The following is a 26,860-nucleotide window of genomic DNA, read 5'->3' as shown; positions in this document are numbered from 1 at the left end:
GCATGATCATGAAATACTGCAAAGAGGTTTTCTGAGATCATTTGCTGTCGTGTGGTATGGCTTTCCCAGTACGCTCTTAGTTGTTTTTCTGTAATGAATTTAGAAGAGCGAAGTTTGGCCCTAAAAGTTGAAATAGCTATTTCCTCGGGAAGCAGTTTTGGGCAAAACAACAGTTCCTTCAAAACATGTTTTGAATGCAGGGAAAGGACCACATTAGGCCGTGATTTACAAAATGACAAACATTATCACAGAATCACAGAATGTTAGGGATTGGAAGGGACCTCAAAAGATCATCTAGTCCAATCTCCCTGCCAGGGCAGGAACACCTGGATGAGGTTACACAGGAAGGTGTCCAGGCGGGTTTTGAATGTCTCCAGAGAAGAAGATTCCACAACCTCCCTGGGCAGCCTGTTCCAGTGTCTGTCACCCTCACTGACAAGAAGTTTCTTCTCAAATTTAAGTGGAACCTCTTGTGTTCCAGCTTGAACCCATTACCCCTTGTCTTACTGTTGGTTGTCACCGAGAAGAGCCTGGCTCCATCCGTGTGACACTCCACTCACCCTTTATATATTTATAAACATTGATGAGGTCACCCCTCAGTCTCCTCTTCTCCAAGCTAAAGAGACCCAGCTCCCTCAGCCTTTCCCCATAAGGGAGATGCTCCACTCCCTTCATCATCTTTGTTGCCCTACGCTGGACTCTCTCCAGCAGTTCCCTGTCCTTCTTGAACTGAGGGGCCCAGAACTGGACACAATATTCCAGATGAGGTCTCACCAGGGCAGAGTAGAGGGGAAGGAGAACCTCTCTCGACCTACTAATCACCCCCCTTCTAATACACCCCAGGATGCCATTGGCCTTCTTGGCCACAAGGGCACAGTGCTGGCTCATGGTCATCCTGCTGTCCACCAGGACCCCCAGGTCCCTTTCCCCTACACTGCTCTCTAATAGGTCATTCCCCAACCTGTACTGGAACCTGGGGTTGTTCCTGCCCAGATGCAAGACTCTACATTTTCCCTTCTTGTATTTCATTAAATTTTTCCCCGCCCAACTCTCCAGCCTTGTCTTTTTTTTGAGCTGTAGTTACCATTCACAACTTCAGATGGGTTTGGTGGGAGATGTTGATGTCTCTCAACAAAAAGCCTTTCATTCTTCCTCCTTCCAGGGGGCTCAGCTCTCAGTTAGTTAAATGCCGCTTGAAACACCCAAGGGTGCCCCTGTGGCTGCAGCTGCCACTACCAAAGGGTCAGAGTCTCCTGTAGGTCCTGTGTCACATCTGCCTGACTTCTCCCTAGATGTACCTAGAACGTCCTTTGAGATGGCACCAGATGACTGAAGTTGAGCCCCAATAAACATTAGTTTTCTGGACATAAACTAGGCTATAATCATTAAGGGCAGATTCTGCCACTATACTTACTATCTCTCTGTACACAGTCATAACTTTTATACTGTGTATAGTCCAGGCAGCTAAAAAGTCAAGCTCCCTGCATCTCCATGTAACCAGTTTTCCCATTTTTCAGTAGCTTCTGTAGTGCCCTAATTGGACAGCTGCTGTCATGGGGTTTGCTGTGATCTCAGCTTTTATTTCAAGTTCCTGAACTTCATCTTGATTAAAAAAAAGTGTAATTCAATTGCCTGCGGGGCAATCATTTATTCACGTAACCCTGGTGGTTACCTGCAGCGTGTCTCCTTGGGATAGAGGAACAGAGAAAATCTACTTTGTGGGTGAATCCTGCAGTAGTCTGACAGCCAAATGAGTGTGTGAAGCACAGAGCCTCAGAGGCCAGAATAACCTGTGTCCAAGGCACAACGGACAGAAAAATGGTGCCCTTGGAAGAAACCTTGAGAGTCCTTTCAGTTTTGATCTCTGCAGCAATTATTAGCAGTTTTTTGTTTTTTGGTGTTTTTTTTTTTTTAATTTGGGGTGCACTTGGAAAAATATACTCTGAAAAATGTGGTTTACTTACTTATTGTGGACCCAGATTCGGGCCTGTTCAGGGAACTGATGATAACAAAGCCAAAGCCTTCGTTCTCCTTGCGGTGGATCACAACGTCACTGGTTTGCAGGCTGTGAGCAGTGAAGCCCTCGGGCGGTGTAGCATTGCTACTAGAGACAGCGTGATTACTGTTAGCATAAGTAGTGTAGTCACTTCTTGGAGAACTGTGGTGTGTAGACACTGAGCCTGGGCTTCTGCCATTCTCTGGGCACGGTTCTCCTACAACATAAATCACACCAGTATTACAGTCTGACTAGCTCAGCGGCTCTATGACTTACACTACATTTGCTAATGCAATATGAATACAGTTGACTGCCTATAGCTCAAACTACCGTGAGTATTAAACTTGGAGCTGTAATAGATGCAGAGAGACAGGGATCTACACAATTATGCAAAACATTCAAGGGCAATCAGATAAAGCAAGCATGAACACTCACTGCTAAGCTATCCACAAGAGAGGAAAGGAAAGTAAGAAACAGTGGCTATCTGGATTGCAAAAACATTAGCAAGAACTGTTCCCTTGTCTGCCGGTTGATCTGTCATCAAGAGGAAAATGTGACTGTCTAATCCAATATAAAATTATTTGTGTTTGGATTAGAAGAATTTAAGCAGTCAGCTAACATAGAGTAATTAGGATTAGCTGCATAATGTTCTTCTTACAAGTTGATTAGCATGCTCAAAAGACATTCATGATACAGATAGTTATACAATGAAAAATATTCACAAATAGGTTTTCTGTGGGTGTCATGACAGAAGCAGTACTCATTTAAAGGTTTTGAAGATGCTCTTGTGTGGTGAGTTGGAAAGAGCAGAAGTGAAAATGGAGTCCATCCACACTTCACTATTGCTTTGTAGTAGTAACAAGAATGGGGAACAAGTTAAATCTTGTGGGATTACACACTTTTTTAGTACAAGCATTCTGGCAATTGAAAATAGTAAGGTTACACTTCCAGATAGGAAAAAAGATTTATATTCATCACAGATCTCAGTTGTTTACACAAATCAGTATTTATTGACAGTTTTAATACAGAACTTTCAGATGAATCTAAGTAATATGTTTTCCATTTGGAGTGATGAGAGCGGCAGAGTCATTCTACTGAACATGTGAAGAGCTTACGCATACACACATAGATCCTAGGAAGAGAGCCTGCAAATTAGACCTTCAGTATGTATATATTAATAAAATAAACATCATCCAAGGACAAGCTGTTGTTTCCTCAGTCAGGTGTGTCCTTTAGTAGTCCTTCTGCAACTATGAAATAAAGTGATTAGAGAGAATAAAGAGGAAGAAAAACAAACAATTATTATACTCCTGCACCAGAACTGAAAATCTCCAGGAGTTATTGAACCAAATCTGCAACTAAATGCTATAGTCAGTGACAAGAGAAATCTCATTTTCTGGCTGTCATGTTTCAGAAAACTGAATACTGTTTACGTCAGTGTGGCTGCAACAGAAAGGAAATTATCTTACCCTGCAGAATGACCAAGAGCTGGCTTGGCCATAAATGAGTGCAACTGAACGCCATTAAGCACAGAAAAAGAAAGATAAAGGAGGAAATGTTTAAATGGCTATTCAGTTGTCAGCTGTGCAATAGATATTCATCAGAAAAAATATGTTTTGCTTCTGCCTGTGAAAAAATGGCATTTTAATCTGCATTGTTCTGAATATCACATTTTCCTAATCAAATTGTTTTCCAGAGCTTGTGAATGGTGATTTTCTGTTCCAGATCTGGGTAAATATCTGTGCGAAATGGTGATTCCAGGTGAGGGCTAAGATACGTGCATCAGCTGTCAGGCAGGTAAGGAAAACCCCAGATCCCTCTGCTGTATACATTCACACTAGTGAGAAATTCACAGGAAATCAATTGACCTGATGAATTAGTAGTGCATTTTTCAGTCATGCCCAGCATCAGTCATTTAATTTTTTTTCCACAAAGCTTATGTTGTAACACACCAAATTAAAATCCTGTTCAGCTCTTGAAATGCTTAAACATTAATGAGTTACGCACTCTACTCCCCGGTGTGGCACTCTCGAGGCCCAAGAATGACTCCAGGTGTTTTACCAGCTTGCCTCATTTTCTGTGCCAGGAGACCAGAGTGTCTAATAGACCCTTTTATTTAATATTTAACAAGCAGCAGCAAAGGCTGGCATCCACTCTGTGCTACCCCTCGTGCTAATTTTGCCTGCAGCCTGTACAGCCGCCTGACCCGGGAAAGGTGCTAAATCGCAAGCGCTCGGCGGATTACCTTGGTTATTGGCCATTTTCCTAGCGCTGGGGGAGCTGCGAGGGGGCGTCGCGCCGGGCGGAGGGGGACCTTTCTGGCTGGAGGACTCTGGAGTCAGTAACAGAAGAAAGTCAGTCCCGCGAGAGCGCGGCTGGCAGGGAGCTGCGGTGCCGCAGTGGGAGGGGGACTGGGAAGACGAAGGTGAGTGGGAGGGCGGCTTTTTTGGCAGGGGAGCGAAGGAGAACGGCGCAGGCAGCGACAGCAGATCTGGGGCGCGGGGAGGCAGAAGACACGGCAGGCTGGGAAGGTGGTTTTGCTCATTTCTGGTGCCTCAGTGAAGTGTACTCACCACAAAGGTCTTAAAAGTTCTGAAATTAACTCTTTTCCTTGTGTAAGTAAAGGTTGCAATGTAAAGGCAGCAGATTCTCCCTTTAAAGCTTTAAGAGATGCCGCCACGCGTTTTTCCAGGTTCCAGTGTTTTTCAATAATTGAGGTTGAGCTAGTCTAAACATTTAATTTACTTCAGATACTTCACATTGTCTTAGGCTTATTTTCTGACCGTGTCTGTTTGAAGAGAGGATCCGGCCCTGTTCCTAGGAGCTGCTTGTGCCATACAAATGGTTTTCAGGCAGCTGTCATTGCAGTCAGGGGGAAATCTCCAAGTGACATCAGTGAGACCAGAAATGGGCTTTTAACACATACGAGAGTGAAATGAGTTCTTGCCCTAAATGGTCAATAGTCTTTGAGCCTTTCTCTGATTGCTTATTGACATGGTCAGCATTAACACCTTAGACTTAGGTGAACGTTTTGTCCCAAAAATGGACAAGAGGAGACAGCACAGACCAAGACAGCATGGAACAAATCCAGAGCACTCATGATCACGACACCAGGCTTGCCAAAATTGTTTCCACTTCTGAAGGAAACAACACTCAGCTGTAGTGTTTTTCTCACGGAGACAAGCAATACATATTTACAATTATTCTCTCTTCAAAATGACACAAACATTCAGTTTGATTTTATGTATCTCTAGTTTTTAAAGCATTGAGATCTGTTTCTCCTTTCACCTTCCCCAGCCTTCACTTACCCGTGGGTAGCACCTTTCTCCTCACAGTAAGATTCACTTGCCCGTTTCGGGCAGCGTTATGCATAAGATCAATCACATATCGGTGGGTTTTGCCAGCCACTGGAATCCCATCTACATACACCAGCTCATCACCAGGATGGAGACGACCATCTCGGTCTGCTGAGCCCATGGCAATCACAGCTCCGATGAGAATCTAGGCAGCAAAGAAACAAAATCCCATCACATATACACTGAGCCTCCAATTTAGAATGTTGCAGTGATTGTCCCTTTCTTTCAAAATGAAGCTAGTGATTTAGCGCAGGTGAAGACACCTGTGTGCGTGTCTGAAAGCTTTGCTCCTTCTCTGTGGGTATGACTGGAGATGCTTCCTTGCCTTTGGTAAGAAGGTAAGATGCTTCCTACCCGCGTAGGAGTGATACACCTGAGAATGGATGATCTACCTGATCTACCTGATATCTTCAAATCAAGATTGTCTATTAAGGAGTGTTGAGTTTATGTAGACTACATTATGCGGAAGATCTAAACAGATTAATTCCATGTACAGGTCTTTTTGACTCAAAATTAGTTAGTCTGAGTATTTTTTATTCAAGGTTCCTCACTGCTGTGTGATTTAAGCACCTTCACTTGAAGTCAGTAGTGGAAGTGACCCCACTACACAGAGTTTGCTTTGGGACTCTTTAGGGGAAAAGAGGTGCTATATCAAATGCTGTTGCTCATAATAAGTAATTGCTCAGCTAGTGGTTGATTAACAAAATGGAAAAAGGGGAAAATGTCAGCTTACTCTGGGCAGATGTTGTTTTCTCAAATTGACATTTTAATGTAATTTCTATGGGCCATATAAACTGGTAAAAAATCTGTTCAAAACCTTTTAATGACTTTCTCCACTTTCTATGCACATAAATTCACATAATTTATTAGAAGACGACATATATATTTTCCCTGAGGAATAAGTGATAGAACAGTTGAGATTGATTCAAACAGAACCTGCTTTCTTTGAAAGAATATTAAAGCATTCACAGAGTGTGTTCCAAAGTTTCCTTTTTCTTGTTCAGTGTGAGAGTAAGTACAGAATGATGGATATGACATGCCGTGTGACAATCCACTTTAAATAATAAAAGATAAAAGCTATCAAGTATTGCTTTTCATGATGAACTGCAAAGGCTAGATGTGGTAGTCACGCAGGTAGTCTTACGGTTTTTCATGGTCTTAGCAACTATCCCAGCAGTGTGTTTAAATGAAACTCCACATGGAACCTGGAGAATTTTCCCCAGTTTCTAGTCTCCCTTTGGCTCACTTTTGCTGTCCAAACTTAGCAAAGAGAGAACACGATGTGGCAGTTTCCTGCTTCCTGGTATTCCTGGGATCCTGTTAAACAGTGCCAGGCTGAGTTGCCAGAGACACTCTTTCGGGTTCTCCATTCTGTTCTTCAAACAGTGAAAGAATATATCTCAAGGCTTTGCAAAATACTTTGTGCAAAATCAAACTATGAAATACGTATTTATGCTCCTTTACTAGACAAGAAAAAAAAGCTGTCCAAAGCTACATTTATCCAGATCTCCACAAAGTGTTCTCAAAACCATTACATTTGTGCATCTTAAATGAGTAAGAATTTTTTCCTAGTTATCTTGGGAAGAGATGGGTGATAACCCTCTGCAGGTTGGAAGACTGTAGGGAATGACTTCCTTCTTTGGTTTTACTGATAATTTGCAGTTTCTTTATAATTGGCTGCCGAAGGATTGAACGATTTGTGCATCCTTACCATTTGGGGAAACAGAAATGCAGCTCATAGCAAGGTAGGTCATCAGTATGTCCAGCAAAGCGCAAAAACTCTTTCTAGTTTTGACTAATTAAGTAATTGTTGCTGATATTTCACATGTCCACAGTGGAATGTAATGGTGTTACTCATCTCAGTGGTGGAACAGACTCCTAACATAAGCAGCACAGTCCTACTTGAAATGCTTCAGGTAGGTGTGTTTGTCAAGATGATGGCTACCATATCTGTTATGTTATTGGTTATATTTAATAGCAAGAATAACTTAATTTTCCTTCTTTTTAATTTTCTGTGCCTGAACTTGTTTCTTATCCAGTATCTGCTCTCATTTCATGGTTGAGTAGTTTCCGTAATAGTTACAAATTCTATAAGCAAAACACAAACGGAAAAATATTTATCAAGATTGTATTTCTTCTGTAATGCAGTTTCATCCTGCCATGAGATTGCTTTGAATGCGTGAGGAAAAGGAAGACGACGTGTAGGCCATAAAGAGTGTGTTGTAGAGAAAAGGGAAAGTTTCACCTATTGCTTGAAATTAATAATGAGAAATACTGGGATTAGGAAGACTGTGACAGACCATAATCTGAAATTGAAGCCTGGGTCTATTAATTCATACATGTTAATCTGTTTTGATACCGAGTTTCTTTGTGATGCTTGGTAATTATTTGACTTTGAGTTTCAGTTTCTCTGAATATAATACAGTAACTTCACAGGCACATAGTAAAATTTCAATAATACACAGAAAATGTGTGATTCATCTCACCTAATTTTAAATGTCTGTGATGTCTGAATCCAAGCTAATAATCTGAAATCTGTCTAATCACTGCTAAAACTAGGAGCCCCTAAGTAGTGGCCCACATTACCCTAGCGTTTTACTCTATGGATATCTGTTATGTCTTAGCACTCTCTGTTTCTTGTCACTGATCATAAAAGGAATATAGAAATACATCTTGCAGGCATTTTGGAGAAGAATCCCAGACAATCTGTGTTGAAAAGGTGAAACCGTGTAATTATATATCCCATGATTTTGAGTTTGAGCTGCACAAATGTATCTGAAATACTTCTCCGCTTTGCAACAGCAATTTGCAACTTCAGTAAAATTCCAGTTTATGTATATTGCAACCTTTCAGTGATATTATAAGTCACTGTAATAGAGTCAGATTATCCCTAACTCCTCAAGTAACTGGGAGATGTGATAAATACCTGTGGTGGTATGATCTCACGAGATTTGAGAGATGATTAGATGTGGTACAACCCAGAGTCTTGATATTTGAAATTTCTTAATAAATGTAAGTCCTTGGGGAAGTATCTTTATGCTTACAAATACGGAAACTGCAGTAGCCCAGCAGCACTTTCTCCTTCTAAGGTGCCAGGTAGATGATATAACTAGAAGGAAACTTAAGCTACATTCCCTCTGCAGTGTCAGTATTACCCTTCTAAAAAAAACTTCATGTGGATTCTGCTTCTTTGAAAAACTTATTGCCTTATTCTGAAGGAACCATATTCCTTTTTAGAAACCAAACCACAAAGACAAAAGGCAAGGAAAGCTTCCTTTTGTTCTGTGTTACCTGACTGCACAGCAGGAGAGCTGAAACAAATATTTCAAAGCGTTTCAGTTCTTGTTTCACAGGAAATGTGGGGGTTTGGAGGACAGGCAGAAACTGCCTCTCCTTTTCCAGGGGTGAAAGAAATAGGAGGCTGCAGGTGGGCTGTCCATGGGGGAGCAGGGAAGCAGTGGAGTAGAGAAAACAGAGTTAAGAAATCTTGTGTTTTGAATACAAAATAGATAGAAACTAAAAAGAGTGGAGTGCATCTATTGTCTTTATTAATGATGAATCTGAGCAGTGAACACAAGTACAAGGACAACAAAGAGGGAGCGAGAATTGAGAGGTTCCGCACTGCGACACCTTGCTCTAAGGTGTCTTTTTGCCTCGTAGGATCCTCAACCTCGAGCTAGGATCTCATTCATTTTGAGGACCTTGAGACATGGCTTGTGGGGAGACATAAAGCCTGTTAGATTGATATGTCTGGGGAAAAACGCTTTTGTATTTGCAAGACCTGAAATAGAGATAGCAACCCTGAGGCCAAGTACAGGCTGAGAGCAATTGTTCAGCAGGACACTGAAGCATCTTAGAAGGTGGTTCACAGAAGGCAGAATTTTTGGTCACGCTCTCCAAAAATAGCAAGGTGCTTATCTCTGCACTTGGTATCCAGCTGTGACTCTCTGACTTTGGACAGTAAAGCCAGGTCAGTCCTTTGCTGAAAAGAAACCAGAAAGAGCTGCTTTCTCTGTAACAGTTCAGTGCATAATGCATGTAGCTGGGAGGCAAGGAACTCGTTTCCAAATTCCCACTCTACTGTATTGTTGAGCAGAAACGTAAATTCAGGTCTTTCACAACTCCAGCATGTATTCTTAACCATCAGAATATTAGATATTGTAAACCAGTTTTCTCACAGTCCTTTAGGTTGAAATAATTCTGTTTTATAGAAATAATCTTCTTTTAGATGAGGCATTTGAGCTGCACTTTTCCCCATGAGAATGTCATAAACCCCCAAACTGCAGAGCCAGTCAAACACCAGGTCTATGACTAGTTAATTATTCATTTATAATTAAAAAAAACACTAGAGAAGACACCAAGACACACATTCCCAGAATACTGAGCAGCCCTGTAGCCAGGGACACTCTCCTGGGAGATGGGAAATATCACTAGACAGTACTGTCCAAAGAAGGTAAAGGGAGTTTTCCAAATCTTCCACTAGTGCCAATTCTTTGCAGGGTAAAATATTAAAACGGGACATTTCCTCTAGCTCCTAACAGATTTCCTCTCTGATTTCACACAGTAGGTGAGCTTTGAGAACCTGTACTGGCTGGGCCATCCAGAAATGACAGGAAAAATGCTCGGGTGGAGAATTTGAAGGTGGTGGCCCAGTGGCCTCATTTTATGCGCGCTGGGATGCGCTCCATAGAAGACAGATGCCAGAGGGGCTTCAGCCACACTGCAAGTGTAGATGATGAAACAATGTTGTTTTGAAGTTCACCTGTACAGCTTCACCTTATTTAGCTTTGAAAATCCATTCAAAACACTTATTCTAAAATAGAGTCTCTACATTTAAACCAGCACTTGAAGCACCTTTGTTAGAATACATTGCATTTGTTTCTTTTTACAGGAGGCATCGATAAACAATATTTACCAGTACTTTGACAGATGTTGACAACGTGTTGGTTAACATTAATGCTTGAAAGACAACTATATTATTCTGTATGAACTTGAATATGGAATAAATAAATCTACCAACTAGTTATACATTATCTCAGAAATGTGATAACACAGGACTTGCACTATGCATAAGGTTGTGATAATAAAATGTTATCTTTATCCACTTGGGATTAGTCCTCGCTGACAAACCATAGTTGCATCATCATAGTTATTTTGAAGGAGTACTAATTCTGCCTGCTTTCTCAAAACTATAGTATTTATACATATCACTAATTTACCAAAATATGTACAAATTTATTTTTAAAATTGTGTATATGTTTTATTTTATATTTTATTTCACCTGCAATGCATTTGTGTTGGTTTTGTTACCTGTTATTTGGTTATGGGGATGTCTCCCTCTTAATGGTATAAAGCTACCATTTTTATGCCCAATGCATTATGTGATGTTGTCATCTAACCTAGAATATGGACTACTGTTCCCTGGTGGGGCCTTCTCTGTTTCTGGAAATAAATTGCACTGTCAACAGTACCTTATAACATGATACATATATATAGTCTGCCTATATTGAACACAGTTATGCATAGTTTTACGTAATCTGATTTTTAAAACCTTCTGCTTAAACTTGGTTTTGGAAAGTAAGGATTAAAAGATGCCAGGTCACACTCTGCAGCAAAGGGCTGAGAGTCCTGTCTTTTTCTATGGATGAATAAAAAAGCCATTTTACTCATAGCCTTAAAATTGCGTTCACTTGGGCTCAGCTATGTAGCAATATTTTTCTGAACTTTACACAGCTTATAAAGTTATGAAAAGGAAAGTCAGGAAGAAACAACTCACAGGCTGTCCAGGCTCATCTCCTCCCAGGATTCTGAAGCCAAACCCAGACTCCATCCTCCGAAGGTGAACATCCAGCTCCTTGTAATCGGGACCTGGTTTAAAGGGAAATCCCACTGAGCAAAGCATTCTGGCTTTGTCTTGAGAATTTGCACCATCTTCCCTCCCACCTTGTTTTCATTGCACGTGACTAATGGCATCCTGGTTAGAGCTGGTGGAAACAAATGGGACACGATGTGTTGTACACAGACAAGGAGGAGACTTGAAAATGTAGCTGTCTTGGAGGATGATTATGCTCAGTAGAATATACTAAACCAAGCTAGAACACATTCACAGGAGAACAGTACTGGAAACATCTGTTCAAAACAGAGGTTATAAAGGTGCCTTCTTCCTACAACTGACTTCACAATATACTGCTGTTCATCCACCTTTGGCATTTAATTTGTGTTTTCCTTGAAGTCTGTTAAAACCTAAAGAGAATAAACTGAAATGGGAGATAAATATGAATTGAAAAGTTATTAGTCCAACTTGGAAAAGATGAATAATCATTACAAGTTGCTTTAGTTTCACATACAGATGAAAACCAGTATGTCTTTTTATGTAATGTAACTTTTAAGTACTCCAGTTGCAGGTAGTACCTTCAATAAAGAGTTTTGATGAAAGCTATCATTATAAGCCTCTGACTCCTAGGGTTTAAATTGAAAGCTAACATCATTAACTTGAACTCCTTAATGCTACTCAATTTAAGTCTCAACAGCTTTATGAATCATTAAAATTGTGCTTCTATATGCCTGTGTAACTTGCCTGTAAACATACATTCTACCCTGGAATATATCTGTTCAGTAATGTACTGCTCTTTAAAAGTCAGTTTCTTATAAAAGTGTCTTTAAGTTCATTTGAAAGAGACCATTGTTTTGGATCTTGATACTCTCAAAATACAAAAGAGACATTTTGAATAAAATTTCAAATCATATAAAGCGAAACAGTAAGGAGCTAAAGGACTAAGAAGTGGTCTATTTTGACTATTGCTTTGTCTGCATGTTCAGAGATGCTTTAGACTCATCACCCAAAGCAGGACAGTGATTAACAAGAATGACCTTTGGTACAGCTTGCACTCTGGCCTACAAATTGTGACAGCTTTTGGCCAATGTCAGCTGGTTGCTAAACCCAAAAGACAGAACGGAATGAGCTTACTCAGCAAACTGTTTGTAGTGTCTCCTGTTGTGCCTTCTTTACTCAGGAGGGAAGGGACTACCGATGGCTGCAACACAGTATTTCAGTGACTGATTTACAGACACCTCTCAGAACCATCAGTGGACACCTCACAAACCGCAGAGTTGGGCAGATCCCAGGTTTAATCTGGGATTAAAGCTGATTCAGTTTTAGTCAGGTCTTCCAAAGGCAGACACAGAACTACATGCAATGTCAATATACCATGACTGTGCAATAAAAATCCTCTCTGGACAGAAGCACAGTGATGCTCTTGTGTTTTAATGCTTGTTGGGTTGCCCCCTTATCTGGCACTAGAAAGTGCATTGTTTCAGCAATGTATATCGGTATGAGTGAGACTGAATCACAAATATTTCAGTTGGAAAAATAAAAGTATTACTTTTCCCTACCAACTTGCTTCTCATATATTTAGAAGACAAATGCAAAAAAATTTCTAACGGCTTATTACCCTGAGTTTTTTCCAATTTATTTGATAAGTGTCCCAACAGCGCATAGAAGAACAAGTTTGTGCAGGTACAGTGTGTTAACTTAATGTAAAGATTGTTTCAAAGTTGTGAGAGGCAAAGGAATTTTAAGGTGAGAGCAATACTTTATCTTTACATGATTTGCTGTGCCAAGGTGTAACAAGGATGGAGCTCAGTACTAGGGAGAGGGCTTTGTAGACAGACACGGTAGGATCATCATTTATAGCCCAGGTCTAACACTCGAAGGCGCTGCTTCCAGCAGTGTGTCACAAACCAAGCACTACCTCTATTTGCACACACATGAATTAATATACACAGTTGGGAACACATTAAGAAAGTATGAGAATATTAAGATGTGAAGAATACATACTCTGGCACACTGAGATGAAAACTTCCCACATGTACATGCATTGACAAAGCTGATCCAAACCAACATTGGCAACAAACACCAAAATAAGAGGTACCATTTTTTTAAAAAGAGGTTGATTTCTACATGGAAAAGAACAGGTAAGCTCTGTTGACCATGAAAAGGTTTAGGCTAAAAATACTGAATGTAGGCATACTTTTTAATCAGCTCTAACACAGTTTGGAAACCTTTGGAAAAACCGATTACACCATCACGCTTGTTCAGAAGGGCCTTCTTTCCCAAAGAGCTGGAAGACTATGGAGTCCATTTTCTGCCAACTCTTATCAGGCCATCGAAAACTGCTTTTAAAAAAAAATGTTATTTTCTGTCCCACCTAGCAAACAAAACATAGAACTGGAAAGAATCCCTGAGTCATCTAGTCTAGCTCCCTGTTAATGTGTCTGCCAGCAAACAGCACACAGACCTGTCCAGCAAAGACACGGGCAAAGAAGACGTTGTTTGTGGCCTTTGTCACTAGGTCACCTGCCTCATTCAGAATTTTCACTGATGGATTGCACACCATGATTTACTTACTTTTTGACAGTAATACTGCACTATCTCCAGTGACTGACTAGTACACTTAAGAGTGTTTCCTCCAGTGCTGTTGCTGGTTGTTTCAGCTTTCGTGCTGGGTATGATGCGACTCCATTGGCTGCACTGACCAGCTCTCCATTGGTCTGGAGGAAACTATACCATAGATACCTGAAGTCATATGTCTGAGTGCAGACCTGACTTCTACCCTTAGATTTTGTGCTTAGGACATTAACAAAAAGGCAAAGGCTCTCCACTAATATTACCCTTTCAGTCCAGAAACTGTTCTTTTGGTAGAATTGCTTATCTTCTTTCTAGCCATTCTTCTTTACATGTCTTCTCAAGGCTAGCATGGAAGTCCATCAACTATAACTGGAATTTTGTAAAATGTCAAGTTGAAGTCTAGATTGACTAACCATGCATCACTTTTTTGGTGCAAAAAACCTGTTACCAGTTTAGTTGATTTTTGGTAGACTTCTTTTGCATTAGGTCTCAGCTTATCTCTATATCAGTAGTTAGTCTTTACGCAAAAATATGTTTTAAAGCCTCGCTGATGATGAACTATCTTTTTTTTCCTGTTTCTTAAAGACACACAAGTTGTTCACTACCATGTGTTTTTACTTCAGAAGCTCATGCTTGGTAGATTTAGTAAAAGTCCCCACTAGTATGTGGCAGCAGTTTCAATATTCCTGAATGTACATCAATCAAGTATTCTCATTCATATAAATAATGACATTTCCTCTGATATTTCTTCAGTTCTTGCTTCTCTATGATTCTGATGCCTTTTTTTTTCCCTCACAAAGGTTTGTTAGGTAAACTAAACCTTTTCTTGCCAGAACAGATTTTCCATTGACCATACAAAGAAAATGCTAACCTATACTAACAGGAAAATGACACTCTTGTGCTTTGCAATATACTGCAAACTGTTAGTTAGTATAACTTCATTATGAAAGATATATATATATATTTAATTATTATTTTTTTTTCCTGTTTGTAAGCTAGATTAGCACCTTGTAATTCATGCCAAGCAAGAAGAAATGAATAGGTTTGCAGACATGGGAGTCAAGCAAAGACTAGAGTTAGTATAGTCTTTTGGACAGTTTGCTCTTCCATGAGTCAGCTTAATACACCTGGATGTCTCATCTCCTACAAGTTTCATTGAAAGGAGAGTTTCAGCTTAAAAGTCAACATTTCTGATCATATAATATGGGTATCCTGTGCAAGAATAACAATGTTCCCTGTTCTCCCTTGCCTACCTGTACATTTATACTAGTAAAAGAATTTTAGATTTGCCTGCTAGTAACTTCATTGTCTTTTTTATAGTTATAGCATTTTGTTTCTTCTTTTTTTGGTAAAGGAAAACTTTCTTAACTGATCATTTGGTCTAGAAGAGAAAAAGAAAATACAACCTTTTGCTATGTTACAAAACCAGCTGGCTCCTCCATGAATTTGGGAATGGCATTGGATAAGTTGTGATCTGACCGTTGTTGCACAGTGAGGATGGTAAAGGGCATTGGGAAATTCTGTTTTCTGTTTCCTGAATTGTGAGGAATGTGCTTTAAATATAAAAGTACCAGAATAGATTGTTACTGAACAATAGTGAGATCTCATAGGTAAAGACGTGATTATCCACTCTTAGCTACATTTCTGTACTGTATTCATCTTGATTCCTAGGTGAATTATGCAATGATAAGTGTACATGCAGTTGTTTCTTAAAAGTATGCAGAGAAAATATATCCCTGAAGATGATTAATTCATTTCCTGTATGAGTCAAGTTGCACAAGTGCTATGTGATTTTTATAGTGATGAACCTGGTATTTGGCGTGATGCTGTAAATTCTGATATTTTTTATTATTATGAAATCTTTCTATATTGCAATTAAAACAAGGATGAAGAGCTTTATTGTAGTAATTTTACAGTTTTTCTGGGTGTACTCTACTTTCCTGCTAAAAATAAAAATTAATTTGGACTTCTTTCCTGAAGATGATGAAGATTTTTGTTCCATATAAATTATTACTGTGAATTGTGAATTGTGGTTGACATAAATCTACAATAACTTTTAATCTGAGATTCAGTTGCTCCTGAAAGATGTGAAAAGCTTGAAAACAGTGATGGGTCTGCTGCTCTCTGACGTGAGTAGCTTTTTAAAAAAACATTTCCTCTTGGTATTCATAGAGAGGGAAAACTGGTAAATAAAGACTTCGGCATAAAATTCAGAAAAAAAAAAAAGAATTGGCGCGATAACAGAGTTATTCAACATATAAACCCTACTGGGATGTGCAAAACCAGCCCAATATCATATTCAAGTTGGGATGTCTGTCCAACCTGTGTAGGACTAGGAAAAACTTTAACAGGATTGTCAAAACAGCCTGTTTTAAATGTTCGCTTAACATGATCAGATCGGGAAATCAGGTACTGCTGGATTTTAAACAGGTCCATTGCCACTTTACAAGACCAATCTTGATTCAAACACCCCAAAAGCTTCTATTTTTGAAAGTTTTTGCTTTTAGGTGTTTACAGAACAAGATACAGCTATGGGAGCAAGGAATGGCTGGGTCTGCATAATACATGAATTCTGTTCTTTTACAAATAAAGACTGAAGTAATTTCAGTTTTACACAAAATATTACTTAAGTTTAAATTTGGGTATGAAGTATAGATATATTTTTATGTTAAAAAAGTGAAGACTAAGGTATGAAAGCACACATAAAACATTGTAAAACATACACAAAGACTGGCTGAAGAAAAAGAAATACTTTTCCTTGCTCAAAATGCAAATCTATGATAAAAAGATTTATAGTTATTATTCTATACCCCACAAAGTTCATACAAAAATAAAATGGTGACCGAGCAGTCATGACTGGCAATTATCTAGAAAAATGATTAAATACAGAAGAATAACTAAAACATAAAATGAAGGACAATTAGTTTACAGAACAATGAAGGCTGAAGAATACTTGCCAGAGGAATCCACTCGAAAACCAGTCCTGGGCAGCACTTGTTCTGAATAGGAAAATGGGGAATTAAAGATGAAATACATTTCTCAAGTTATTTAAAGATGCAGCATCATTTTCTCTCCCGTGTTTTGAATTACTGAAGTGCAATTTCTACTTTTTATTGCCTTTTTTTTTTTTTTCTGCTCCCCTCCTTCCTGACTTCCTCGGTGGTACATGTATGTGTTTTGGCTAGACATAGACCTCCTGTCCATTTCTATGTGAAGGGAAACAGATGGTGAGATGGCAACATTCCTTTAACATGACATAGGTTATGATGAAGTTAAAACTGTTAGCGTGTTTAAAATTGTGTAAGTTAAATACAATATTTGTTCTTATTGAAGTAAAGCAATAAAAGGGAAAATTTAATGGCTGTGTTTAGATGACTTGATGACTGCTTTTACTCAATTCAAATGCAAAATGTCTTTTATTATCAAGAAGAGCAAGATTTTGCTAGAAGGATGTACGTTGCCAATAACAACAACTGCTTGTAAGTGAAGGCAAATGCAGGTAAACCCATTTAACCTACTTTTCACCTGCTGTGTTAGGTGTGGTGTCATATGGGCTATGGTGTTTTACTTTGTAGGTGGCTGCACATCTTTGCTTTGGTGGTTAAAAGAGTTAATTTCTTCACACACTACAGATCTTGCAAAGCGATTTAAGATCCTTCAAGATGAGAGGTGATATCTAAATGTAAATTATTGCACCAGCACAACTCTTGAAAACCAGAGCCTTTGAAACTGATGCTGCTCCACTGGAAACTTGGAGAAATGATTTTTTTACTCACATCCTTTCATGATTTTAGTGGGATCCTTAAAAGAGACAGAATTATTTTAATGTACAGAAAGCAATTCATTTTGATAGTCTCAATTAGCTTTTATGTTTGAAAGGACCCAAGCCTTTTCTGTTGGTCATCCAACTGGAATGACTCTTTTGAGCTGCTGTAAGATTGGTTCATTCTGTGTTCCCATTTCTGCTTGCATTCACAGAATCACAGCATCACAGGATGGTTGGGGTTGGAAGAGACCTCTGGAGATCATCTAGTCCAACCCCCCTGCTAAAGCAGGTTCACCAGAGCAGATCGCACAGGAATGTGTCCAGGTGGGTTTGAATGTCTCCAGAGAAGGAGACTCCACAACCTCTCTGGGCAGCCTGTTCCAGGGCTCTGGCACCCTCAAAGTAAAGAAGTTTCTCTTCATATTCAGATGGAATCTCCTGTGGTTCAGTCTGTGCCCGTTGCCCCTCACTCTAACATCCTTCAGAACTGACCTCAAGCAGCAAAGTGAAAGAAGCACAAGTACGCTCAAACTGTGACAAATCGAGGAACAACTTCCTGTGTTAAGATAGCCACATATCTTAAGTGAGTTAGCAGTATCTTTTTTGTAAACTGTTTTTTGTGGTCAAGCAGAAGTGCCTGTCAATGAGGTAGTTTCCTTCAAAGCTAATCTCATTAAGCTTGATCTGGCTTTTGCTCTTGAAGAGATGTCTTTTCTTTGCCTTGCAGAACTTCATGTAGTGTCTCATGGTGTTACTTATCAACTCATAATCAACCATTACGAAATCTACCATTTTTTTTCATTGCAGTTTAAAAATTCACACATACGGAGCTTGGAACTTTGCTATGCTGAAGATGTTGAATCAAGCCTTAAAGTTCTTAAACATAAAATCCAAGTGCAGACCTGTATTTTTGGTAAATACAGCAAAGCAATGTTCATTTTAGGAAGAATCTACTATCAGCAGTCTGGGTCTGTGTGCAGTACATGATATTTGTAATTATGTCACTGGCACTTTGAAAAACAGAATATAATCTCTAAATTGCTGGCTCACTTAATAGGCAAACTGTAAGCAGCTAGTTGAAAACTTCAAAAGTGGAAAGATCAGTGAAGAACATTTAACATACAAAAAGGGGCTTTTTTAGCAATATATTCCTATATGAAATACTGAGATATAGGTAGTTATTTTCAAAACTGACATAGTTCTGGGCTGAAAGACCCTACGGAACAGCAACTTCCAAGTGAAGAGGAAGGACCCCTTGGAATGGTCCTCAACCAAGCAGAATGCGCATCATTTGTGCACACCCTGGTGCCTTGTATCTGCTGAGAACAAACTGATTGAACTGGTGACTTTACCAAAATACTGAGACACTCCAGCAAAATCTGTTTTATAAAAAACCTGTCAATTAGGTTTTGTAGGAAACTAACCTTTACACAAGACAATTTGAAACTTTCCATTTACTTATTATTAAATTCATGTTGGCATCTTCTAAACTTTGACTAAGTTACACCTCATCTCTCAGGAAATGAGGCAGCAGAAGGCATGTTTGGAGAGACCCAGGCTACCCAACACTGTCACCATGAACAGGCACTAGAAGTGCAGAAGTCTTTAAAATGTTGACATAAGGTTTTTGTAATCTCCAAATAAAGCCTTTTCAGTTGAACTTCTGTGGCGGCATTGTCATGAGTAGTTGTAGTCTTTTTTGTGAAATAGGAATGAAATAATTGCAAAGTAGAGCTTGAATAAATGACAAAATATCTGGTAAAATGGCTGCATTAATTTTTCTAGTTCAGCTAACCTGTTCTAGAAACAAGAATCAGGAAAGTAAAACTGAGAAGCCTTCTTCTGAACTGCTACTTGTATATAACTGTAACTGAAATTAACCATGGAGATTGCTGTCTGTGCTCTGAAGAATGAGGATGCAGCTGTGGATTTCAAAGGTTCTTTCTATACATCAAGATTTCTTCCATATCAGATGAATACAAAGTCAAGGTTAATTTTGCCATTAGAAGACAGAATAGTAAAAAGCTTGCACATTTGGCTTCATGCTTAATCTACAATAAATTACACTCATGGTTTTGAAACGGAAAGCTGCAAAATATTTGTGAAAACAGATAAACAATAAACAAGACCTGGGATACAATCCTGACAACTGAAACCAATGGTGAAAATATCAGACTTCTTAGCTGGCAGATACAGCCCTAGGAGCACAGTTCACCTACAACATGACACAAGGGTATTCTTATTTGCAAAATGGAGTCACTGGTATTCTCTGGAGGAACAAAACCAGTACTAGGAAGCATTTATTTTTCAGTATCTCAGTCCTAGCCGTGCTTAGGTAAATAGGAGTTTTACAAATGAGCAGAATGAATACGATCATACTGCAACGTCATTTCCAAACCTGGGCAAGCAGCAGTTTGAAACAGCACACAGGCAATGAATTTTCCATTGGTCTCATGCACTTGTGACCAATTCCCCAATGCTTGCACGTTAGTTTTCTTAAATCGTTATTTTGACTTCTTAAGTACACCCTATCGCTTTGCAGACGAAAATCTATTTGTATACATTGTAGTAAAGCGTAAATTGTTTAAGAGAAAGGAATACTGCATCTTTAATACCTCCATGAGTTGTAAAACTGACACTTCATATTAGTGTAGGCTGTTTGAGACCTACTTTGCAATCCAGCAATCAAAATCACTTTACATCCACAGTACTGTGATGATGATATTCTCATGATTTCATTTGAAAATGCTTTCGGTTTCCCTGTCAGTTCTTATAACCAACAAAACCATTTTGTCATGGCGAGTAACTCTTTCTGCAGTGAACAGTACAAAATTATTTGATGGTGGTCTGTTAAAATTTCTCTCCTTTTGTTATGTATCATACCTTATTAAAAAAAAAGGTTACATTAATTTAGTAATGTAAGTTCTTAGACCTTCTCTATGCTATTGCTTGGGATAGCAATAGATGCAAGGCAAACAACAACTCGTACTGTCTGGAAATTACTTTGAGAAATTACCTTCGTATAATTCAATTGCTCATGGTCAAGGGGCAGTTTGATGATAATATGTAATAATTAGTAATTTCCCAATACTCTTTTATTTACTAAGTGAAGACAGGCATGTCTTTATTGGTACAAAGGGCAGTAACTGCTGAACAGAAGTATTGAAAGTATGGCAAACTGAGCTCAAGGAATATTTGAAACTAGAACCTAATTTTCTAAATTTGTAGTCCCGAACCCTTTACCCATTCAAATAAATACTTTCTACCTCTATAATACTTCAGAATACTGTGTATTTAACACTAGCATATATAGCTACATATACATACATATGCACACATATGTATATACATTTTTAAAGCACCATAACCAAAATGTGAAATTTTTTTAGACTAGAGATGAGCAAAAATGGGAAAAATTGTTACAGGCAAAATTTCTGTCAGGAAAATACTGTCTGAAAAAAATGCATTAACAGTTACGTGAAAAATTCCCTTCAATTTTTAAGACTGTAACTGTGTAGAAGTTCAGCCAACGGGCATTGACAAGAAAATCCTGCTTAGCTGTAGACCATGCTATAGAACCTCTCAGGTGATAATTCATTCAGTGCTAGCATTTTTTTTATGTTCCATGAGTATCATGTTTAGGAAACCCTGATGGTCTTAGTATTCTTCTGCAAGAATGGTATTTTCAGAGTTACAGATTATGAGTAAGTATAATGCTGTCTGACAAATCTTTCCTATTTTTGATACTTTAATACCTGATCTGAATACTCACAGTGGTATTTCCTATGAAAGGTATCCTGTGAATATGTATTGAAATACTTGTCTATGACCCTTAGAGAAAGTTATTCATAAGTCTGCATAAGAAAACACCCTTATTTTATGAAGGCTAATAACGCATTATGCTAATACATGGGCTATTAACATGTCTCGCAGTTGTTGGTGGACTGTGGTTTTGGTTCTTTTCCAATTTGTCTAACTATCTGGCAGAAAAAAATGTACAGAGCATAAGACAGATGATGGATTAGAAAGGAATTTGGGGAATTCGTGATACCATGGTCAGAGGAGAAAATAACATGGGAGATTTTGAAGGAAGGAACCTTTGTTATTCCAGTAAAAGGTGGAACTGTAATTATTCAGTTTTTGCTTTTAATGAGAGCTTATCACTGGCTTAACTCATTCTTCCTACTGGCATTTCTGTGTCACATCACCAGTCTTGGTCTACTACACTCACTGAAGGACAAATGTAAGCTTTTATTTTATTGCCTTCTTTGGAGGAATATAAACCTGAATTTATATTATACATTTTATAACTAGAGAAATATTATAGCATTATGATTCCCAACAGCTTTGTGTCCCTGTTTGCCTAATGTCTTCCTACACAGGCCCCTGAACAAAGTTTGTTATAAACTGTGTATTTACAACAAACAGTATTCAATATAAAATATAGGACAGGATAAAGAAAATGTTAAATTCAGGAGAATGAGTTCTGCCAATGGCAACTGTGGAGCTCCAGTTACAGCTGTAACAACTGGTGCATATCAAGTCTCATAATTTTTTTTTGCTAATACGAAATTCCTGGTCTGATGTTCCATCTTCTAGCTCTTGTACCTAGCTTCCATGGATACCGGCAGAGTCACACTGTCAATTACAGCCCAAGAGTTGTCATAAGGAGAAAGAAGTTAAAGGATTGCCTTTAAGACATCTAAAATTTACAGTTGAATGGAAAAAGGAAAAATAATTCAGTTGTTCGAGCAGGTCTCCTCCTCTATTTCTGAGTTTTGCAAAATAATGTAACAGCAGAAAGCTTGGTAGGTTCTCTTTACCAAAGAGAAGAGATAAGTGAAGGGAAAAAACCAACCAACCAACCAAAAAGAATCAGAGAGAGGGAGAGATGTAGGTCCGGAAAAGAAAGAGAACAATATAATTTCCCTTCTTTTAGGCAACTGGTTTGGATTATGTGATGTTCTTCAACAGTCTTTGGAAACACCTTATGCTCCTTTTTGGCTACTTGGAGCTATTGAGCATAGTTGATGGGTGACAGCAGGGGCAGGTGAGAGCTAACAGGTAGGAGCTGACAGGTGATAGCTAACTGGTGACAAATAATTTTCCAAGGAGCTACGACTTACAAAATACAGTTGCACTCCATTTCTGTACTAATGGATCATTTGATTTGTCTCAAATCTGTATCGGTAGAACTGCCTCTATGGAACTGTTTCCAGTGAGGAAGCGATAGTCCTTTTTAATTCCTATGTGATCATTAAAAATTAAAATTTCTCTATTGGACAGGGTCAGGCAGGTCCTTGACATGCCTGAGGTGGAAACACATTCCTGTACAATTAAAATCTTCCCTTTCCATGGAGACTTTGTGCTTGAAGCCCCTTTCTAGCTATCATTAGGTAGGGATGAGCATACCTAGTGGCAAGAGCAAAAGCTTGTGAATCAGGCTCCTAGGGCTTCTTGCTCTGCTTTGAGTCGTGTGGCTTGTGCTCCTCACAGAACTATGCTATGATGCATAACTGACTCATCTCCCTGACACAGAAGCAGGAGGATTTGATAAGGTCCTGGTGAGTGCTGTGGTGAGATCCTCTGATAAAAGGATCTATAGAAATTCAGAGGACTAGCAGTATGAAAAGGAACTGTTTAGTAACAGTCTCACTGTGAAAGAAACAAAAAAATCTAGCACTATGTCTTTCTTTTTCAGTTTTCCAGGTCATAATTGTTCACTTCTTTGCACTATTTTTAAAAGATGAACCTCTTTCTTTTCTGGTCTTGCCAGGAGATAAGCAAACTTGCTTTGAGATAAGAAGTACTTAAAAAAATCCGAAAGTAGCTGAACTTTTTCTGTACACATTAAGAGTATGTCTTTACTGAAGATAACAAACCTGACACAGCCATATGGTCGGAAACTGTGTATTATCTTGAAACTCTCCCTCCCATATACTTAATTTAGATGACAATTTCTTGACTCAGTAATGGATTTTCTGCCTGTTGTTCCTCTCACTTCAGGAAACACTAGCACAAAGTAGAGAATAAAAGCAATCAAAGGCTTGACAAATTGAATTTTTTAAAATGTGTGGTTATGGCATTCAAGAAACAAAAATCTCAGGGAGAAAAGAGATGTTTGGAGGCAGTTATTTAAGACCAAGGGATATGAATAAGTGCAGAAGAGATCTGGTTGGAATTGAGAATTAGAGAAAATGTTCAAAGGATACCAGTGTCAGAAGACAATAAATTAAAGCTTTCAGGATTAGCTGAAAGATCAGGACACTGCTGGAAATCTAGGAGGAGTGGATACCATACTCTTGTTTTTCATCTCTCACTTTCTTTTTTTGGGCCTAACAGCTTCATGATTTTTAATTCTTATTTTGTCTGGATAGTTGGCTGAAAAAGGCTTGTGTACTATTTCCAGTTGCCTCTTGAACAGAACTCAAATGCAATTAAACCATTTAAACACAGCCTGTAGCATAACTCCAACCTACAAGTTAACAGCTCTTCCCTTGGTGTAGCATATGGTCCTCAACACAGCAGATTATATCAGTAAAAGACTGGAGTTTGTGTTGGTCAAGGAAGAGATGCAATTCAGGGACTACATTAGAATTAACTTAGAGGTGATGAGAACAAAACTTGGTGTTCCTCTAGCCTATCCATCCTGCTGGGGACTGGAAATACCAAAAACAATCAGGAGATGCTGATGCTGTAGTTAAAGAGCCAAGGGAAGTAGCAGCATCACCAACCCCATATCTGGGACAATAACATAGAATCACAGAATCATGGAACCATTTTGGTTGGAAAAGACATTTAAGATCACTGAGTCCAACCGTAAACTTAATACTGCCAAGTCCCATGAAACCATGTCCCTAAGTGCCACATTGTCATGTCTTCTAAACATCTCCAGGGATGGTGACTCAGCCACTTCCCTGGGCAGCCTGTCCCAATGCTTGATTAGCCTTTTGATGAATAAATTTTTCCTAATATCCAATCTAAACCACTTCTGGCACAACTTGAGACCATTTCCTCTTGTCCTATCACTTGTTACTTGGGAGAACAGACTGATACCCACCTCACTACAACCTCCTTTCAGGCAGTTGCAGACAGCGATAAGGTCTCCCCTCAGCCTCCTTTTCTCCAGGCTGAACAGCCCCAGTTCCCTCAGCCGCTCCTCGTCAGACTTGTGCTCTAGACCCTTTGCCAGCTTTGCCTACCCCTTTGCACATTCAAGAAATTTGTACCTTGCAGATCATGGATTATGATAGTTTAGGTCTCAGGGACCAACTAACATTAATGGGCTAATCTGGATCAGCTGCAGTGCTATATTTTATGTATAATTTATAAAGTAATTTGGTCTATAGGCTGAAGTAATTTATGAAATGAATTGAAAGGTGGTATATCCAAGTAATAACTGCTATGAGAAAGTTTTAATTAAACAAACAAACAAACAAACAATTTTGAGGCTTTGATCTTAATAAGTGTAAAATCTCTGGACAATTTAGAATAACATTTTCAGCTAAAATGTTATTTATGATAAGGAGTAGATAAGCTTAACCCCTTTTACACTTGTGGAAGATATATGGTACGCCCCTCAAAAACAAGAAAAATAAAATCAAGATGGTAATCTTGATGGCTCAGAACCGTTTTGTATAGATCTTCAAATAGTACTTATTAGTGCTATGGGTTTCCTTCTAACTACTGAAGACAATGTGAAAACTTGCCAAAGTAATTTTCATAAAAACAAAAAAATCTGTAATTTCTTTAATAAATCTCACTTTAAAGTGAAAGTAAGAGAAGGAATTCTGTATTGATAAATTCACATCCTCCTATTGGTTAACTATGAAGAAAAATAGCACAAGAAAACGTGGTGGCATATGTACTGTTCTTCACTAAGGATTTAACAATCAAAATGAGGAGAGTAAAAATATAAGGGAAAATACCTTTGGAATCTAGGCAAGATCTAGGAAAATGTATAAGTGTAGAATTTTTGAATAATTTATAATGGCCTCTATTACTGGGATTATAGTTGCTTTCTTTAAATTACAAAAGATAATGACAGAAATTATGTCAGCAGTGACACATTCATAGGCAAAAACTTAAAGCATTAAATGGTCAGCAGGGTGAACAGTGCTTTCACTTACGCCTACTTTCATAAATAGCTCTTGATTTCTCATACAGCTCATATGGGTCAGGTTTTCGTGGATCAAAGGCCTCTGTTGAATCGGGAAATGAACTCCTATGAAGAGCAGGTGGATAGGGAATATTCTGTGGCATAGCTGGAGCCGATAGGCTTGTTTGAGGGCTGCCTTGATTCTCCCATCGTTCCATCACCTGGAATAAAAACATACAGGGAATAAAAATAAAGTTTTGCCAAAACTGTGACTCCCACAGTGACAGCCAAGACACTGATTTAAGTTAAAGATATATTTTGTAAAATTAGCAAATCCCTTTGCTGCCTTTTGAGATGAAAGGTGTGTGTTGTGCTGTTTATAAAATGATGTAGTTAAATTTGTCGCTCATGAGAAGATGTGGTCTTTCTCAGATAGTATGATCCCATATGGATTAGGGTCGAGCGTTACCCTTGAGGCATGTTTAATGCCTCTACCAGCATGTGCTGAGCTATTGGAAGTTATTGTGCTAATGGCAGAATCTATGGGTCTGTGAAGATATAATTATCAGATTCATCAAAATACATAACTGAAATTAGTGTTTAACAAAGAAATGGCCAGATTGGGTAGCAACTGAATGATCTTAATGCTATATCTTTTGAGAATACACACACAAAAAGCTAGCTGCCCAGGGAGAAACAGATTATTGTAACTGTGAGCAGAATTCACAGCTTCAGTTGAAGAAAAAGAAAAAAAGGAAAATTATTACAGCAGGTATTTGAGCATGTAGTGATAGTTGAAAATTCAATGGTAAAACACAGAACATGATGAGAAAAAAGTGAGCATTAATCTGATGAAATCTTTTTCATTTCTTACTGTTTCTTTCTTATACAAAAAATGACATTGGCGCCATCCAACTAAACTCCCAAGCATGGGACAAGCTTTTCAACTCTTTCAGACCATTTAGAGTAGAGAAGTACGCAGCAGTTTATTATCTATGCATGAAAGCCACTTCAGTCCATGTTTTCTCCAAGAATGCACTTAGTGGTCTCACAAGTACGTCAAGGCAGAAAAGACATAATACAATAGATTACACAAAAGATGACTTGGGGATCTGCATTTTTCTTTCTGAAGGAGTTGGCTGCTAATTAAATTGCATTAGCAAATATATTTGAAGAGGCTAAGTTAAACAAAACACAAATGTTTATCCCATGAAAAGAAGATTTGCCTTTTGCTGTG

At 38.6% G+C, this 26,860-nt stretch overlaps 1 protein-coding gene across 5 annotated transcripts in view; it reads right to left on the bottom strand.

Moving 5' to 3' along the window:
• Window positions 1-26,860, bottom strand: part of MAGI2 (membrane associated guanylate kinase, WW and PDZ domain containing 2) — a 758,699-nt gene that overhangs the window by 62,148 nt on the left and 669,691 nt on the right. For 2 of the 5 annotated variants that reach the window (XM_065629412.1, XM_065629428.1), the window contains 6 exons: window positions 25,655-25,844; window positions 16,717-16,758; window positions 11,129-11,220; window positions 5,305-5,497; window positions 4,242-4,328; window positions 1,965-2,213 (listed from right to left, as the gene is read on the bottom strand). In XM_065629412.1, coding sequence (XP_065485484.1) covers window positions 1,965-2,213; window positions 4,242-4,328; window positions 5,305-5,497; window positions 11,129-11,220; window positions 16,717-16,758; window positions 25,655-25,844 — 853 coding nt within the window. The remainder of the gene's footprint in view (window positions 1-1,964; window positions 2,214-4,241; window positions 4,329-5,304; window positions 5,498-11,128; window positions 11,221-16,716; window positions 16,759-25,654; window positions 25,845-26,860) is intronic. The other 3 variants (XM_065629419.1, XM_065629436.1, XM_065629445.1) reach the window with 2 other exon arrangements.

The sequence above is a fragment of the Caloenas nicobarica genome, chromosome 1 (assembly GCF_036013445.1).
Source record: "Caloenas nicobarica isolate bCalNic1 chromosome 1, bCalNic1.hap1, whole genome shotgun sequence".
NCBI lineage: Eukaryota > Metazoa > Chordata > Aves > Columbiformes > Columbidae > Caloenas > Caloenas nicobarica.
Note: the sequence above shows the minus strand (reverse complement) of the source record. Positions and strands in the feature narration are given on the sequence as shown.